The sequence below is a fragment of the Notechis scutatus genome, chromosome 2, assembly GCF_049901735.1.
Source record: "Notechis scutatus isolate UNSWTSFEM ecotype Mainland chromosome 2, rNotScu1.2, whole genome shotgun sequence".
NCBI classification, from domain to species: Eukaryota; Metazoa; Chordata; class Lepidosauria; order Squamata; family Elapidae; genus Notechis; species Notechis scutatus.
In genome coordinates, this window is record NC_142010.1 from 192,322,054 (window position 1) to 192,340,248 (window position 18,195).

The following is an 18,195-nucleotide window of genomic DNA, read 5'->3' on the forward strand; positions in this document are numbered from 1 at the left end:
AACTTTAAGAACTGCCCAAAGAGTTTAAATGTCATCATTATTTCTGCAGGCTCAGTGTTAGTTCTCCAAGTAAATATTGGTGCAGTAATTTCATTCTGTGATTATTTTTTTTAAAAACCAAACAACTTATACCATCCTAACATAAAAAGCTTTCTAAAATTCTAGTTTAGATTTCAGGTACAAATTTTCAAGCCATGATTCCCTCGATCTGTATTGGTCTGGTTTATGAATTAATTTCAGCTTTATTTAGAATTATTTTTATATATGTAAAATACTTCAAAATTATTTGGGCTACCAGATAAACTAATAAAAGTGCTTGATGAAAAATAATGTATATTATAGAAACAATAAAATAACATTAACATAAAGCAAAGCAGTTTGCAAAAATAGTAAAGGGACACATATGTTCAGTGTTTGGTTAAATAATTGGGAGAAAAGATAACTGGTTAGAAAAAATACGAAATAATTAAATTATTTAAGAAATAACGTAAAAAACAATGCAGATGTGAGCATACAGCAATATTTTGTGGAATGCCTTTTGGTTTTTAGCATAGATATTTAGCAAGATATTTATGTATATACATATTTCTTTTTTAACAGAGGAAATGCATGCAGAACTCTGTTACGCTGAATGTTTACTGCAGAAAGCAGCCTTGACATTTATACAGGTAACTATAGTGTATAAGTAATATGGTTTGTGTATACATTGCCAATCTATTAGAATATAGGACTCTAAAATTTTTTTTTCTTTGGTATCGCTACTGCCTTTCTGAGGCAAGACATTCAGATATGGGTATGAATTTATTAATATTAAGACATGGAGAAAGATTAGAATTTCAGTAGCGAAAGTAGTACTTTTTAAAGCTAGAGTAGGATTTGTGAATCTCAGTGAGGTCATCTGGCAAATTACCTTCAGCACGCACATCTTTTCTTATCCATGAGATTCCTCCATCAAATATTACAGAAATTTGGAAGCAGTAAATTTTGTATGCATACTATGATGTTCAAAAATATTGTTGCCCAAAATATCTTATATGCAGTTATCACTGGCTTATATGCAAGATTGTCTTGCCGGTTTCTAGAGCATTAGATGTAACTGTACTTTTTGAGATGTTCTCATCTGACACACATTTAATAGTGCTTCATACACAGACATTATCGATTTCTTCCTTGTTTGCTTGTGCTTTGGAACCAGTTTGCCTTTCTCCTGTGCAAAGTAAACATCATGCTACATTATAGGTAGAGTAATGACTCTTGCCATTCTGTTTCCTATAATGATAGATGGAAAGCCTTTTTCCCTATCCCATAATCATGGATTCTAGACTTCAGTTAAAAAAAACATCTGGCCAAATCTGACTTAGCTTCCATATTCATCCACACCTTCTATATGTGACTTTAGGAAAAGGTGTTAGGGATTGGGTTCTGCGTTGGAATGCTGGTAACCAACTCCAAAATTGTGGCTCTCAGTGAAGAAATAATATTCCTGATTTTGAATATAAATTTATTTGTACAGTTGATTAATATTCTGTCTTTGCTGATGAACTTTGCTATCCTACATACACAATTATATAGTTGATAGTGAGATTTGCTCCTTAGGTTCCATAAATCAGGTTGCAAGAGGACACTTTATCAGATGAAATATGGCTCTGATAAAGAACTGCAATAAGTAGGGAAGAACTCACAATCAACCAATAAAGCTAGGACAAGATATTCTTTGGCTGTTATGTACTGAAATAGATCTTGCTAAACAGGATGCTTGGAACTTATTGAATCTGGCAACTTGGTTGTTATTCAAATAATACTTATTTGATAGAAGTGAGGAATGTAAAAGCCAGAATTTCTACAATTAAGCCCTCTCTCTTAATCTTCAGTAAATATATAGGCAGGATCATTCTGGTAAACTGTCAAAGAACTCAGTAAATAGTAAAAAAATTGTTCATGATTATACTCTATTGAAGCCTTAGTATGGTCCTTGTGCTCATAGAACTGAAGCCTGTGTTCAGAGTCAGAATCTTTATCGTTAAATACTTATCAAATGTTTTATCAAATTCATATTTAGGAATATCTTAAAAATCAACAATACAGCCTATTAAAATAAGTAGCATTGTACTTCATTGAAACTTGATGTAGTTCCGATAATTTCAAGATAAGCATATTTGATATAAACTATTAGTTATTACTAATTATGAATCATATTGCATAATACCATTCATGTATTAAAAATGGAATCATACAGAAAGTGTAACTTTTGTGTAAAGATAACAAGTGGAAATTGCTGAAGAATTCAGTTTTCTAATCAAAAGATTCTGGAAATGCCAAGTTTTATTGTCCGTTATGTTATTATTATAACTAATGTTACAGTTCTTGTTATTTTTATTATCATTTACTTTTAGCACCATCTAGTGTTACCATATGTTATTTCAGTTGATTCCATAATGTTTTGTTTCTCAGTGACTTCTTTAATGAGGTCCCCCTGGTTAAGAATAGCTTTCACATTCTTCTATATATATTTAGGTGTGTGTGTGTGTATGAACATTTAATTTTTAAAGCTATCTTGTACTATTTTATTCATTATTTAATTTAAAGTGTATTTTTCTTCCAGGATGAAAATATGATCAATTTCATCAAAGGTGGCTTGAAAATCAGAACAAGTTATCAAATATATAAGTACGCTCCTATAGTATTTCACTTAGGCTGTGTATTATGTCTATTCATGTTTTATGTTTTAGTAAATTAACTTCCCATCATAGCTTGAAATAGTGGGGGGAAATTTCCTGGATTAAAAAAATTAAAAAATTATATCATTTTGACAGTCCTATTTTTAATTTACTCCCCTCTCCTTTAAAAATCATGCCAGATGGAAGATTGAATACAAGAATAGAAAATGACTATGAATTTACAAAGATAAGGCAGAACAAAACATAAATAATAATGATAAATCTATATATACTTGGATTGTTTTATATTGTTCGAATACCAATGGTAATTGCTTGTGAATTACTTTCTATTGGCAATCATTTCCATAACATTATCAAGAAAACTGCAGGGATGCAGACACCAGGAATTAAGCTTGGCTCGGTGCCATCCTTACTGCTAGATATGCAAAAGGTTATGGCTACATCATATACTAAGCAGGGCCACAAGATATCTAGGATTACTTCCAATTGTGTGATTCTGCTATTTAAAGTACATGTTATTACAGAAGACGCAAAATATTGTGGTTCTATATAAAGAAATAGGATCTTGTGGTAGACATGGGTGAAATTATGCAGGCATGGTGTGGATATGAATGAATCTACAAAACGGTATCAGAAATTATAAGCTCCTGATTGTAATTTTTTTCCATTTCATCCACCCATTCAAATTAGCTAGGGATTGTAGCTAATATGAGATTATAGATCTGTGTCATTATTATATATTTCAGTTTAAAAAAACGGGATTCTGATTTTAAATGAGGTTGTCAGGAATTATATAGAAAATATGTTTATACTTACAAAAAATACCCCTTGTGAGAGCTTGTAATAGTTTTTCCATGTTTGTTTTCCCCTTATGCCTCCTTTTTCAGATTTTATAAATAAAATTTATAAAAGTAAATTTATAAAGATACTAAGTAAGTATTTAATATTTAAAGTATAAAATATTTAACAGCATTGGTTGCACTTTTAGATGATCTCTGGCGGGCGTGGGATGGGGGTAGTGCATCCATCCTTGCTCTACTTGACCTCTCAGCGGCTTTTGATACCATTGACCATGGGATTCTCCTGGGACGGCTTCGGGGAATGGGAGGCCTTGTGCTGTATTGGTTCACTTCCTTCCTCTGCGGCCACTCTCAGTCAGTGTTGATAGGAGGGGAGAGATCCAACTTTTGCCCACTGCTTTAGGGCGTTCCGCAGGACTTGGTACTCTCTCAGTTCCTATTCAACATTTATATGAAGCCGCTGGGTGAGATCATCTGTCACCATGGACTGAGGTATCACCAATATGCTGATGATACTCAGCTGTATGTTTCGGCCTGTGGTGAGTTAAGTGTCGCTGTGTCCTCTCGCAGTGCCTGGAGGCTGTTAGGGACTGGATGGGGAGCAACGGGTTGAAACTAAACCCTTTCAAGACTGGCTCTGGGTCTGGGGTTTGTTGGTTCAGGGAGAATTACCACCTTTAGTCTTGGATGGGGTGGCACTACCCCAAAAAGACCCTGTGCGTAATCTAGAGGTTTTTCTCACAGCTCCTGTTCGAAGAGCAGGTGGTGGTCGTGGCCATGAGGGCCTTTATGCAACTGTGGGTTGTGTACCAGTTACGCCCTTTCCTGGATCAGCGGTCCCTACTCACAGTCACTCATGCCCTGGTCACTTCCCATCTTGATTATTGTAACGTGCTCTACATGGGGCTGCCCTGGAAGAGCATCCGGAAGCTCCAGTTGGTGAAAAATGCAGCGGCCCACATAGTTTTATGCAGACCCCAATGTGCACATGTATCACCTCTCCTGCAGGAGCTGCATTAGTTGCCAATTTGCTTCTGGGTGCAATTCAAGGTGCTGGTTGTCACCTTTAAAGCCCTTCATGGCTTGGGTCTGGGTTATCTGAGGAAACATCTCTTGCCAGTGACATCTACCTGACCCATTAGAGCGAGGAGGCAAGGAATGCTGCAGGTCCCACCCCTGAGGGAGATACACCTGGTGGAACCTAGAAGAAGGGTCTTCTCTGTGGTGGCTCCATCTCTCTGGAACATCATTTCCCCAGAGATTAGAATGGCCCATCATTAATACTATTCTGAAAGGCACTGAAGACCTGGTTTTGCCAGCGGACCTGGGAAACCCAGAGAGGGATGGAACCCATCAGATGGCTAGTGTGATTTGCTGTCGTCGGGGTGGGGGTGGGAGTTGGTTTTTGTTTTTTTGTTTCCCCAAATTTTGTTCTATTGTACTTTACTAATTTATTTGATTCTTTTTGTTAGTTCTTATTGTTTTTATTTTTATTTTATGTTTTAAATATGATTTTACATTGTGTAAGCCGCCTCAAGTCACCATGGGCAAATAGGCGGCAATATAAACCAAATAAATAAATAAATAAACAAATAATGCACTGATATTACAGTGTATGTAGGTAAATATTGGGTGTCATTGATCAAATTACTGTGAAATCATAGATTTTGGGATTCTAGAATAGAAAATAATGGAAATTGCTAAATAGATGTGAATTTTAATGATAATGTCAATGGGGCAAGTATCTGTAAATTTAAATTCAGACGAGGACTGGCATGCATCCCTGGGCAGTTAGCAACGTAACCACGCAAGATATACATATTTAAAAAGGAAGTTTGTTATTTATATATTAATTAATTATATTATATATTTCATATGCGACCTAAGACAATTCGTCTTCACCCAATGCAGCCCAATCAAATGACACCCGTAGGGTATAGCATGGTAAACTAAATCTCTGAAATAATAATAGTTCATATTATCATTGCTGTTATCTAATTTAGCATGATTTGTTTTGTTAATCAAAAGGGAATGCCTTCAGGTTCTGCAGATGACCCAAAGCAGCAAAATCAGGAATGAAATATTCCACCAGTTTGAAGGGGGTGTACAACTAGGAATAGGAGCTTTCAATCTGGTATGAGCTTTCCTTCCAATGTGTAATCGAACTTTTGATGCATGAGCTATTTAAAACAGGCGCATTATATTGTACCTTTCCAACATTATTGTGCTTTCACTACACCCTGTACAATTTTTAAAAATAACTGTACATATGCATTTTATGATTCGTGGTTTTATTGTTGTATTGGAATACAGAACTCCCTGAAAGTTTTTTTTTTTTTAAAAAAATTCTATTCAATTATTTTAGATTTATATGGTTGTTCCTCTCACCATGACTCTGGGGAGAAAACAAGTTTAAAACAAAAAATAAAATATAAAATAATTAAACTATACAATTCCTCACGTATAATTTAAAAAAGAAATGCTGCTGAATGTAAAAAAACATACCATCAAGTCATTTGGACTTTATTAATGTTGTCTGAAAGTTGTGCTGAACATTTTTAAAGCTATTATGCTATAACTTTTAAATATTTGTTTTTCCTGCTGCATTAAAAACAGATGGAATCTTTGTTTTTTTTCCTTTTTTGCAGATGCTGTCCCTTTTACCAGGAAGAATTCTCCGACTTCTTGAATTTATTGGGTTTTCAGGCAATAGGGTATTACATTTAATTTCTATTATGAATTTTTAAAACAGCTCACGAGCTCTGCTTGTCAGGACAGAAAGAAATAATTGATGCATCTGGATCATCTTCAGATCTGATTATAGGGATATGAGATGTAGGTGACACAAAGTATTTATATCTTTAGTTTTAAAATCTTCAATATTTTTATTACTATTACTTTTAATAAAGCAGATTTTACAAATAATGGAATATAATTGCTGTCACCTACTGCTATCAAAATTGTTCTATTAACAGAACTTACTCCTTGATTGGTTTCTTCATTTACTGTCTCTCCTTTCTCCAGTGAACAATGTATATCTTTTCTCTCTGTCTCCTGTCTATAGCGTTGTCAGAATGGGATAACTTGCCATAGTCAACTCACCACTGCCAACTTGCTGTGGGACAACTTGCCACTTGCCGCGGGACAATTCGCTGCAGGATAATTTAACAATTCAATTTAGTTATTCAAAATAAAATAAAAATATATTTTAATTTTTGTCATTCACATTTCATTCTGTCCCTCCTTTTGCATCCTTAAATGGTACTATTCCATCATTTCTTTGATATTAGTGATAAGATGGGTGTAGCGAGTTTGCCATGGTGAGTTGGCTATGGCAAGTCGGCCATGATGAATTGTCATAGTCTTAGCCCTGTGCCTGAAAGTGGAGAGAAAACAATGGTGTTTCCACACTGACCCTACCTCTCTCCTAGGAATGAGAAGGCTTGAGGGGGGCCTTTATGCTTCAGCATGAGTAGAAATCTACATGATCCACAACCTAAATAAAACAGGGTCATGGATCAAATAATATTCAGTACATTGAATGATCTATAAGACATACATCACTTCACTTGCAAATGATACTGACATAGTTGGAATTCTACCTTGCTACTGTGTTCATACAAGTTCCTTTTTTGTGTTTTCTTGAAATAGCATTCATAAAAATGATAGATTATTGTGACTTATATTGTACAATTTTGTGGCTGTTGACAGGAAATTGGTCTTCATCAGTTACGGGAAGGAGCTTCTGGATCCAGTTTACGAGCAATACTGTGTACTTTTACCTTGTTGCTATATCACACCTTTGTTTCATTAATCCTTGGTAAGACTTATGAATATCCAGGTGAAAAATAATTTAGTGTATCACAAATTATTAGGAATTCAAATAAAATTCAGAAAATGCAAATTAAATTAGCCCTGAACCTTCCTATGATAGTATTAAGAAATGAACATCTCATGTATCAAATTAATTCATATTTAACTTCAGATGTTTGGTTTCTGATCTTTCTTCATTCACACACTTTTTGAAGATAAAGCAGTTCCATTAGTACACAGAATGGGAGATAAGATTTTTATAGAATTGGATACCTAAATAATGATTAAAACTCCATTACTACTGAAGTTATTTTGATAAAGAATAGGCTAAAAGCTAAAACTTAATTTTAAAGGAGTTCGATCATTCTTTTATAAATTATCTAGATCTCATCAGGGAAGGAATCTTACATTAAAAACAAGTTCTTTTGAAATTAATAAAATTGTTGTACCCTGTGACTATTATTAAGTGTTGTACCTTATGATTCTTGACTCTTGACGAATGTATCTTTTCTTTTATGTATACTGAGAGCATTTGCACCAAGACAAATTTCTTGTGTGTCTAATCAAACTTGGCCAATAAAAGAATTCTAATTCTAAAAAAAAAAGTCCTCTGTACAGATAATTATAGATCTGAACTCAAATTTCTTTTAAACATTTTATTGCATATAATTCTTATAATCTTGATGTTATTTATTTTAGATTTAGTTAAATTGGTCATTTATTAACTATATTACTGATATATTATATTACAGTTTTTCTAATTGATCATTTTTCTACATAAATGTTGATTCTGGATAGAAAAATAATACTTGTGCTTTGAGAGAGAGAGAGATTTTCATTTCCTTTTGGCTTTATTCCTACTTCATCTTTCATTTTAACTATCTTCCTGATACTTCATTTCGTTAAAAAAGCAAGAGAAAAAAATCATATTTAAGCATTAAATCTGGAAGTTGTTTTCTTTTCTTTAAAAAACCTAATGTCTGATAGTATCTTTCAGTGTTCTGCTTCAGTATGAATGTCTTCCTGTACTGTAATCTTTTACTATACAAGTTGTCCTCGACTCACAACCACAATTGAGCTCAAAATTTCTGTTACTAAGTGGGACATTGGTTAAGTGAGTTTGCCCCATTTTACGACCTTTTCTGACACCATTGTTAAGTGAATCATTGCAGTTCTTATGTTAGTAACAGTTAGGTGGTTATGGTTGTTAAGTGAATCTGGCTTCCCCATTGTCTTTGCTTGTCAGAAAGTCACAAAATCTGATTGCATGACCCCAAGACACTGCAACGATCATAAATACATGCTAATCGCCAAGCATTCAAAGTTTGATCATGTGACCATGGGGATGCTGCAACAATCATAAGTATGAAAAATGGTCATAAGTCACTTTTTTCAGTGCTGAAGTAACTTTGAATGGTCACTAAAAGAACTGTTATAGGTTGAGAACTACCTGTACTATGACAACTTTTATTACATTTAATTAAAATAGGTTTTCTTTTAATATTGTTTTCTAATAATACTATATATTAATTAGCTTGTATGAATCAATGTATGATATCATTATCAATACTGAGAGAGGATGTTGTTATTTCTACAGGAACAGGGGAAGCCAATCTCCTTGAAGCAGAGGCTCTCCTTCAACCTTATCTTCAGAAGTTCCCAAAGGTTTTATGAATTCACATTGTTAAGTATTTTTAACTGTGGTTAACACTTCTACCTTACTAACAAAGTTGCAATCTTTTTCAAGGGTGCCCTCATTCTGTTTTACGATGCCAGAATCAACATATTGAAAGGAAATTTTGAAAAGGTAACAGCAGATTGCCCCCTTTTAAAATAAAAACTGAAATACTGCATTAGTTATAACAAAATTTTGCTCACAAGCTTAAAAAAATCAAAGAAGGGAAAAATGGAGGAGAAAAAGAAAAGCACTGTTTGGTAAATGCTCATAATGATCAACTTCAGTAATGACATTTGAGAGTGGAAAGAGCCAAAACAAAAACCAAAACCCAAACAGTTACTCCACCAAGTTAGGGAATATCAATAGCAGTAAAAGGTTTACTTTCTGAAGAAGCAAGTCCTCATATTTTCAGTTTTTCATGTGATATAGCAAACCCTCATAAAAGTTTAACCTAGGCAAGAATCAAATATACCAATTCTTTCTTTGCTAAATCTGACTATTATTGTAAAGCCATTTTAAAACTTTTATACAGGCTTATTTATCCCACCTTCCACACATAACACCAAATTGCAGTTGTTTGCTTGAATATTTCAAAATATTGAACCATAAAGTTCATTATATTCTTTATATCTATCTTTTATATGAAATGAAAATAAAAGGCCATAATTTGAATGAGAAGTCTTCTTTTCTATGGTTTGATTTTTCTCTTCCTTTAAATTCCAGGCTGAGGTAACATTCCAGGACTGCATTGCAGCACAACAAGAATGGAAACAAATCCATCATCTCTGCTACTGGGAACTGATGTGGTGTTACTCCTTCCAGCAGAACTGGCTTCAAGCATATCGGTATGCAGATCTGCTTTGCAAAGAAAGCAGGTGGTCAAAGGTAAATGGGTAACCCAGTACTGTTGTGAAGTGGTGAGAACACTTCATGCTTATACAGTATGCCATCATACAAGCCTCCCTGGGTTAAATACTCAAATGCCATTCACCTCAACATTGATTTAAAGGAAAAAGTTAATTGTAACTGATTTTTAGCAACTGAGAAATTGGCAAAGTAGAAATTATAGTAACAACTACTGAGAAAAAAATGCTTTGCTAGACTATTATGGAACACATTCCACGTTTATTATCATTTTTCAGTAAGATGGCTCCTTGCTTTTCCTATGACCTCATTCATATTGCCAAAAAAGTCGTCTTAAACATGGGCATTTCTAAGAAGTCACAATTATGTCAAAACATTCATTACTTATGTCATCAGGCAAATAACATAATTATGTATACATGATGTCTGACACAAGTACATAATTAGAGACTAGTGGTGTCATGAATCTGTGTCATCTACTATCTTCCCTTTTGCTCACCAAGACACCTGTGCTTTGTGTAAGGCAAAACTTTAATGGTAATGGAACAATAATTCAGCTTAATACCTCTGTGATCACACAGTGTGTAAAGTACATTACTGTGATCAGATATGTTGTAAGAAACTATATATTGAATATTTTTATTCTATTTTGCCTAGGCAATATATGTGTTCCAGAAAGCTGCTATTTTGTGTATGCTTCCTGATGCTGATGTGAAAACAACAGGAGAAGATATTGTAGCTTTGTTTCGGTAATACTTTTCAAAAGAAAAGAATTTATTTAAAGCTTCATCTTTTAAGCTACTTATCTGAAAATTTCATGTTTTTTGCCTGCTATCATTGCCTCAAACCTGCTGATCTGAGAAAGACTGCTTCCATTTATAACTTTATGGTAGGGGGGGAGAATCCTTTCCTAGGGGTTTGCTATAGAGTTTCTTCTGCCACTTGAATTTGTATTCTAAAGTGGATGATGGCATATAAAATAAATTCTAGACATAAGTATGTCCTACCCTTAGTTAAAAAATGTTTCAGCCACTCCTCTTCCAACTAGTACCTTAACTTGATTATCTAGAGATAATTAATTACTAGTTTTCACATCCAAAGTGAGAAATCTGATCTGGCATGAGACATTTTTGGTGAATCCATATTGCACCTAAGACTGCACTTTGTTACTAAAATCAAGATTTGCTCCATTCTGCTTGTAAGTTCCTGACTTAACTTTTAAGATTTGGGAAATTAGCTTCATTAGAGTAAAATACTTGGACTTCCTTGCATGATTTTTTTTGGGGGGTCATTCCATTAATCAAATTCCATACTTTGGCCCTTACAAATTGTACTGTCGATACAGTTAAAGGTAATTCAATAAGATTTGCTGCATTTGAAAAATATAAACAGGAGACAACTTAGAAACCTCTGTTCTTTCTTTGTATATGGTTTATTAGTTGGAATGCTTTCATAACAATCTTGTTATTGTTTTCTTTTCCAAATATACGGAAAGAGAACCTAAAAAAGGATTTAACCTTTTTTACATTGTAACTTTGCAAATAAATTTTTAGATATACTACTGTGGAAGCATTTTGTCAAACATGCTTGAAAAGCTTTCTGTCTTCAAGGCAATAAGTTAAATGTTGTTCACAAACCTTTTATTACTAGGATCTACATGAATGATTTCAACTCACTGCTGGAAAGCCTTCACCTAAATATCAGATTAGATTGATTGTTTTGATCTTTTTTCTTTTCCAGAGATATTTTCTTTTGTTCTTGGTCTCTTGTTCTCTTCATTGCTTTTTTGCAGGTTTTTGAGATGAAATCCCCTTTGGTGTTTAGCACTCATTTTCATTTTATGCACCTGTATAGATAGCTATATGTTCTATAATGAGATCCTCATACCTGATGATACCATGATTATGGGATTCTGCTAGTGTTGGCACTGATTCTTTAGAGCAACCTTGGCAACTTGAAGATGTATGGTCTTCAACTCCCAGAATTTCCAAACTCTCAGAATTCCCTCAGAACATGCTGGCTGGGGAATTCTGGGAGTTGAACTCCTCATGTCTTAAGTTACCAAGGTTGAGAAACTCTGCTTTACATTTTTCTGTACCTTTTAAAAACTCATCCGTTCATCCAAAGTTTCATTTGATCTATGTTGTGGTGTTTAATGTATTTTCATAATTTTAATTTGCTATAGCTTTCTATGATTCTCTTCCATTTTTATTTCTAAAAATACACTGCAAGTAATAAATATTATACATTAAAACTAAAATACCTCTCTAGGCTTTATTATACAGTAGAACTTGTTATAGGTTGGGGGTTTCTGAAACAACATCAGTAAAGCAAAAGTCAACAATGTGAGCTTTTCATGTCTAAAAAAACTACTGTTTTTCCTCTTATAGGCAAGTAGAAGGCCTAAAACAAAGAATTGCAGGAAAATCTATCCCAACTGAAAAGTTTGCTGTGAGAAAAGCACGACGCTATGGGACCTCTCCTCCTGTGAAACTAATAGTGCCTGCTCTGGTATTTACAGCAGACTTACTTCAATCGTCTTTTGAGTGACAGAGTAAATATGTGTTTGTGTGTATGTATTCTTGTACATAACCAAGGAAAATTAGATTCCTATTTGGCTTTATCATGGAAACCCTAATTTATTTCTTAGATAAAGCACAGAAGAAACCTATCTATTGACATTTCCTAAATATTGCTAAGATAAACTTAGAAATGTGTGATCTTACTGGAACTTATATATCAATATGCTGTAGCTTGCCATGTGAGTTATAATATTTTCAACTCTTGAGAGGCTAGTTGTTGAACATAAGTTATTAGCAAATTGTGCAGAATATATATTCTAATTAATAATGTAATATGTCTGCCAAGATCATTTCCTAAACTTTGGAGGTTCATGGATACAGGATCTATCCAATTTCAGTCTTCATTTTGAGCCAGGTTACATAATAAATATTAAAGGAAGCATCTATAATTTATAGGCTGCTACAATTATAATCAATGTGATCCTATTTACAAAATATTTTATCATTTAGTATTTAATTTTAGTTTAGTTTACTTTATTGTCAATGCACCTTGTGCAATGAAATCAAATACCATCTTCATTGCACATCATGACCATGAAAATAAACACGAACACACATCCTTCACACTCCACACATTGAATTGAAAACCCTGACAACACACCAACACCGCACTATACAGTAGAATTCAACAGAGCTACTGCCCTGGGATTCCAACATCTCTACTGCCCAGAGCTACTGCCCTGTTTTTCAGCCTATTTGTCCTTGATTTTATTATTCTGTACAGTCTGCCAGATGGTAGTTCAAAAAAAAGGGTTCCCAGGATGATATGGATCTTTGAGAATGTTTTGAACTTTCTTAAGGCAGCGGGAGCTATAAAGCTCTTTCAAAGAGGGAAGAGGGCAACCAATGATCTTCTGGGCAATGACATTAACCCTCAGGAGTGCTTTCCTATCTGCCACTGTGCAATTGGCAAACCATACAGAGGTGCAGTAAGTTAAGATACTCTCTATGGTTCAGCGGTAGAAGGTCACCAACAGTTTTTCATTCAGTTGTTGGTTTCTGAGAAGTCTCAGGTAATATAATCTCTGCTGGGCCCTTTTGACCAGTGCTGCAATGTGAGCACCCCAGGTCAGGTCCTCTTTTATGGTAACACCCAGAAACTTAAAACTGGCCACTTGCTCCACTCGGTCTCCATTGATAAGCAAGGGTTGGATGTCTGATCTGTTCCTTCTATAGTCCACTATAAGCTCCTTGGTCTTATTGGTGTTGAGGACCAAGTTATTGTCTCCACACCACGAAAGCAACCGGTCCACCTCATCTCGGTAGGCAGACTCATCCTCCCTGGAGATGAGTCCCACCACTGTTGTATCATCTGCAAATTTAGTAATAGTATTATTAGCGTGAGTGGGAATGCAGTCATGCACATAAAGAGTATAGAGTAAGGGACTCAACACACAACTCTGTGGTGTACCAGTGTTAAGAATAAGAGCTGAAGAGGTATGATTACCTAATCTGACCCTCTGTGAGCGGCCAGACAGGAAATCCATAATCCAAAGGCAAATTGAATAAGGAAGTCCAAGGTCCAGAAGTTTAGACACTAGACTATGTGGAAGAATTGTGTTAAATGCAGAACTAAAATCTACAAAAAGCATCCTCACATAGCACCCCTGCTGTTCTAGATGAGTCAGAGCAGTGTGAAGAGTGATGACTATAGCGTCCTCTGTAGATCTATTTCTTCTGTATGCAAACTGGTGTTTATCAAATGTATGCGGAAGACCAGAAATGATGTGCCAGCAGACCAATTTCTCAAAGCACTTCATGATGATAGGACTGAGTACCACTGGTCTGTAATAGTTGAGGTTATTGATAGGGAACTTCTTTGGCAGCGGAACAATGGTGGAAGCCTTCAAACAAGATGGAATAATGGATTGGGATAAAGACCGATTGAAGATCCTGGTAAAGACTCCAGCCAACTGATCAGCACAGTCTTTAAGCACTTGGCCAGAGATACTGTCAGGACCAGCAGCCTTTCTAGGATCCACAGCCCTCAGAATGCTTCTCACCTCCTGTTCCTCCACAATGAGGTGGGGGCTACAATTTGCTGGTGGTTGTATTTTATCTGTCTCTGATGTCTCCACTTCAAAGCGAGCAAAGAAATGATTCAGTTCCTCTGCCAATGAAGCATCCCCCTCAGCAGGGATGACATTGGTTGGTTGGTGGTTGGTAATTTGTTGAATCACTCGCCACACCTGCCTCATGTTATTGCTATAAAAATTATCCTCAATCTTCCTCTTATAATCAGTCTTGGCCTTCTGAATACCTTTCTTCAGATTAGCTCTGGCAACACTATATCTTGCCCCATCACTGAACCTAAAGGATTTGGTCCTGTCATGCAAGAGGCACTGGATTTCCTTGGTCATCCAGGATTTCTGATTGGGATAGATCCTAATACGTTTATCCACAGTGATAGTATCTGTGCAGTGTTTGATATAGCACAGAACAGTTGCAGTGTGCTCCTCTAGGTCAGGATGGTAAAAGATGTCCCAATTTGTGTTCTCAAAACAATCCTGAAGTTGTTGGGAAGCATCTTCTGGCCAAGATTTCACTGTCTTTATTATAGGCAAAGCCCAGGTGTATACTGATGCTAAAAGCAATGACATATGGTCTGATTGTCCCAAATGTGGTAATTGTGTAACCTTATAGCCATGTTTGACGTTGGTATATACTTTGTCCAATATGTTTGCTCCTCTAGTAGCACACTTAACATGCTGATAGAATTTAGGGAACACAGTTTTTAAATCAGCTTGATTACAGTCCCCCACTATGATATGCACAGCATCAGGATATTTATTCTGCTGATTACTAACAATGTTATACAAGAATCCCAAAGCTATGGTAGTATTGGCATCAGGTGGAATATAGACTGCAGTAACCAAAACCACGCTGAATTCCCGTGGAAGATATATGGGTCTACATTTAAGAGTCATATACTCCAGATCCATGGAGCAATGGCTGTCTACTGTCTTTGTATTGATACACCAGCTTTTGTTCACGTAAAGGCTTAAACTTCCCCCTTTACTCTTGTCAGAATCTCTACTATGTAGCCTTCCAGCTCAACAGTTGCATCTGGAATGAGTGAATGAAGCCAAGTTTCTGTGATAAGCAAAACACAGCAGTTCTTGATGAATTAGTTTTTGCAATCTGTAGCCTTAATTCATCCATTTTGTTAGTCAGAGATCTTGCATTGGTAAGAAATATACTTGGAATTGAAGGCTTGTGTGGAAACTTACTCAGCCTAAAGAAAACCCCAGCATGGCATCTTCTCTTCCTGTTCCTCTTTCTCTACCTCTTCCTCCTTCCTCCCCTAGGATCCTAGCTGCCTCCTTCGGTGTGCTATGAAAATGTATAAAATCATCCATAATAGCCTTTTCACATTTCAGTCCAATTTGTAGCAAAGCTTGCCGACTATAGATGCCCCTTGCCCCACAGGATTCAGTCAAGGAAAGGATCCAAAACACACACAGAATCATACACACCATACACTGAAAGAAGGAGTGGCCAGCTGCAGCATCCATGTGCGCAGCCATCTTGAAAACCATTTTTTAAATAATAAATATGGATTCATGCTGCTGCAAGTAAGTTATATGAGTATTTGTATACTTACATTTTGAATGGTTCAAGAGGGCAAATACAAAAATTAAAATCTGGCACTTTTACTGAAAAAGTATTAATTTTTAATTTGCAATTTTTCATGGTGTATCATTTTAATATCTGCTTCCTTTATATTAATTGCTTTTTAGCTAGATTCAAAGAATACATTTGTTGCATTTTAAAGTTCTATTAATTTACACTGAAAGAAATGTTAATGCTAAATACTAAACATCTATCTTTATTCAGAAGTAAATAGATAACTTATTGTAAATAAGTACTTTTCATTTAATGACTTCTTTTTCTCAGGAAATGATGTATGTCTGGAGTGGGTTTTCAGTTCTTGGAAAGAGAGCTGACTTCACTGAAAATATGTTAATAACTATTGAAAAAGAAGAAACTCTTTTAAAAAATGAAACCCGTGAGTTTTACTTTGATTTATAAGATACAAATAACAGAACAAATGTAACTGAGTATATTTAAATATTCTATGAAGAAAAGACACATTTGCAGTCCTCTGAATTTAATGAACATATATTTTATTTATTGGATGCCATAATAAATAGAAGCCTGTTCTTTTCATACACTGATGAATCCATGGAAACTCACATTGATAAATCCTATCTTTACACATTGCTTGTGCTTGATAATGTTAAGCAAGGGCCATATTTTTTTACACATACACTCACATGCACACACAATTTTATTTAGAAATATTAATAAGCTCAGTTTTCCATATTCTAGGGGAAAAATCCTCTTGTTAACTATATTTTTCATTCTTTCAAAGGTTATATAGTCTTAAGTTGGTTGGCAGTAAATATGAAACAAGCAAGGTTTTGTTGTGACAGTAGATATTGGTTGATCCTGGCTGGTGTGGATTTTTAAATTCTAAACATGCAGTAATTAAGAGTTAGAGAACTGAGCAGAACAGAAATATGGTTTTCAAAGCAAGACTGTTGACACGTTTTGCTTTAACCTATTACAGGTTGCAAATAATACAATACAATATAATTCAGGGAGACCCTTTATAAACTAAACTATCACATATTTCAAGGCTATATAAATAAATGCTAAATAGTATTTCAAATATTAAATTCATCTTTTTAAACATAGCAATTAATAGACCTATTTTCATGATTTTTCACATATTTAATATTGTGTCTGTATCTGGAGTTATCATTTTGACTAATAATTGAATATGAATTAAGAAAGGGAAGTGGGAGAATGATAGAGGATTTGCTTTATTTTGGAGCATTCCAGTATTAAGATATACTTTATACTTTATTCTGCTTTATACTGGAATCAAATATTACTAAACAAGACTTTTATTAATTTTGTTGCTGTATATAATAGTTATTAAAGATTAGATTTAAAAATAGATATAAAACTGTTAATTACAGTATCTGACAATTGGTTGTATTCACAACCTTCATTATAATAGCTGTAATTTTAAACTCACTTATGTTTCATTTTCCAGATCACAATGAATATTACATGGATGATGTATGTTTGCTACAACTACTAAAAGGACTGTGTTTGAAGCATTTAGGAAGACTCTTGCAAGCAGAACTCTGTTTCAGCCAAGTTATTCAAAGGTAAATATTGGGAACAGAATTTTAAGATGCAATAATATTCAGCAACAGAGAAAGTTTATTAGAATACTTCAATTAAAGCCATTAGAATGTAGCATTTAAGAGACATCTTTGTGTCATTCCCTAAGTTAGTGCCTGACTTTATTCTCCCACATTTGTTTTTCCCCCATAAAAATCGGTAAAAGAAAAGCCAAGGGATCTGTGACATTTTCTCTTGTTTTTATGCTTGTATTGGAAAATAGGAAAAGGGGACAGGAACTGTTCAGGCACATATGTGGAATTCTTGCTTACCCTTCTGCCTCTTGTATATATTTAACTATAAATGGACTTTCATCCATCATTAGATGCAAAGCTGCTTGGTGTCTATAAAATGCTGAGGCTGGCATTGACACAAAGGGAAAAAAACTTTAGTGAGTCTACGATACCATCCCATATTTATCAGATCAAGTCATCTAACCACTACCTGCCTGAATAATAATTTTTACCTTTGGTTTATGGGGTAGCACACATATAAGTTGCTTAGAGTTTATTTATGTATTTAGTTAGTCGGTTAACATTTTTTATGCCACCCAACTTCCAGTAACTTTGGGTAGTTTCCCC

At 34.7% G+C, this 18,195-nt stretch overlaps 1 protein-coding gene across 2 annotated transcripts in view; it reads left to right on the forward strand.

The window, feature by feature from the left end:
- The window catches only part of TTC39B (tetratricopeptide repeat domain 39B), a 78,151-nt gene that overhangs the window by 53,321 nt on the left and 6,635 nt on the right, over positions 1-18,195 (forward strand). For both annotated transcript variants that reach the window (XM_087957664.1, XM_087957665.1), the window contains 12 exons: positions 601-668; positions 2,603-2,667; positions 5,507-5,612; positions 6,127-6,192; positions 7,190-7,298; positions 8,889-8,956; positions 9,039-9,098; positions 9,693-9,854; positions 10,491-10,582; positions 12,224-12,344; positions 16,313-16,424; positions 17,481-17,598. In XM_087957664.1, the coding sequence (XP_087813790.1) occupies positions 601-668; positions 2,603-2,667; positions 5,507-5,612; positions 6,127-6,192; positions 7,190-7,298; positions 8,889-8,956; positions 9,039-9,098; positions 9,693-9,854; positions 10,491-10,582; positions 12,224-12,344; positions 16,313-16,424; positions 17,481-17,598 (1,147 nt within the window). The remainder of the gene's footprint in view (positions 1-600; positions 669-2,602; positions 2,668-5,506; positions 5,613-6,126; positions 6,193-7,189; positions 7,299-8,888; positions 8,957-9,038; positions 9,099-9,692; positions 9,855-10,490; positions 10,583-12,223; positions 12,345-16,312; positions 16,425-17,480; positions 17,599-18,195) is intronic.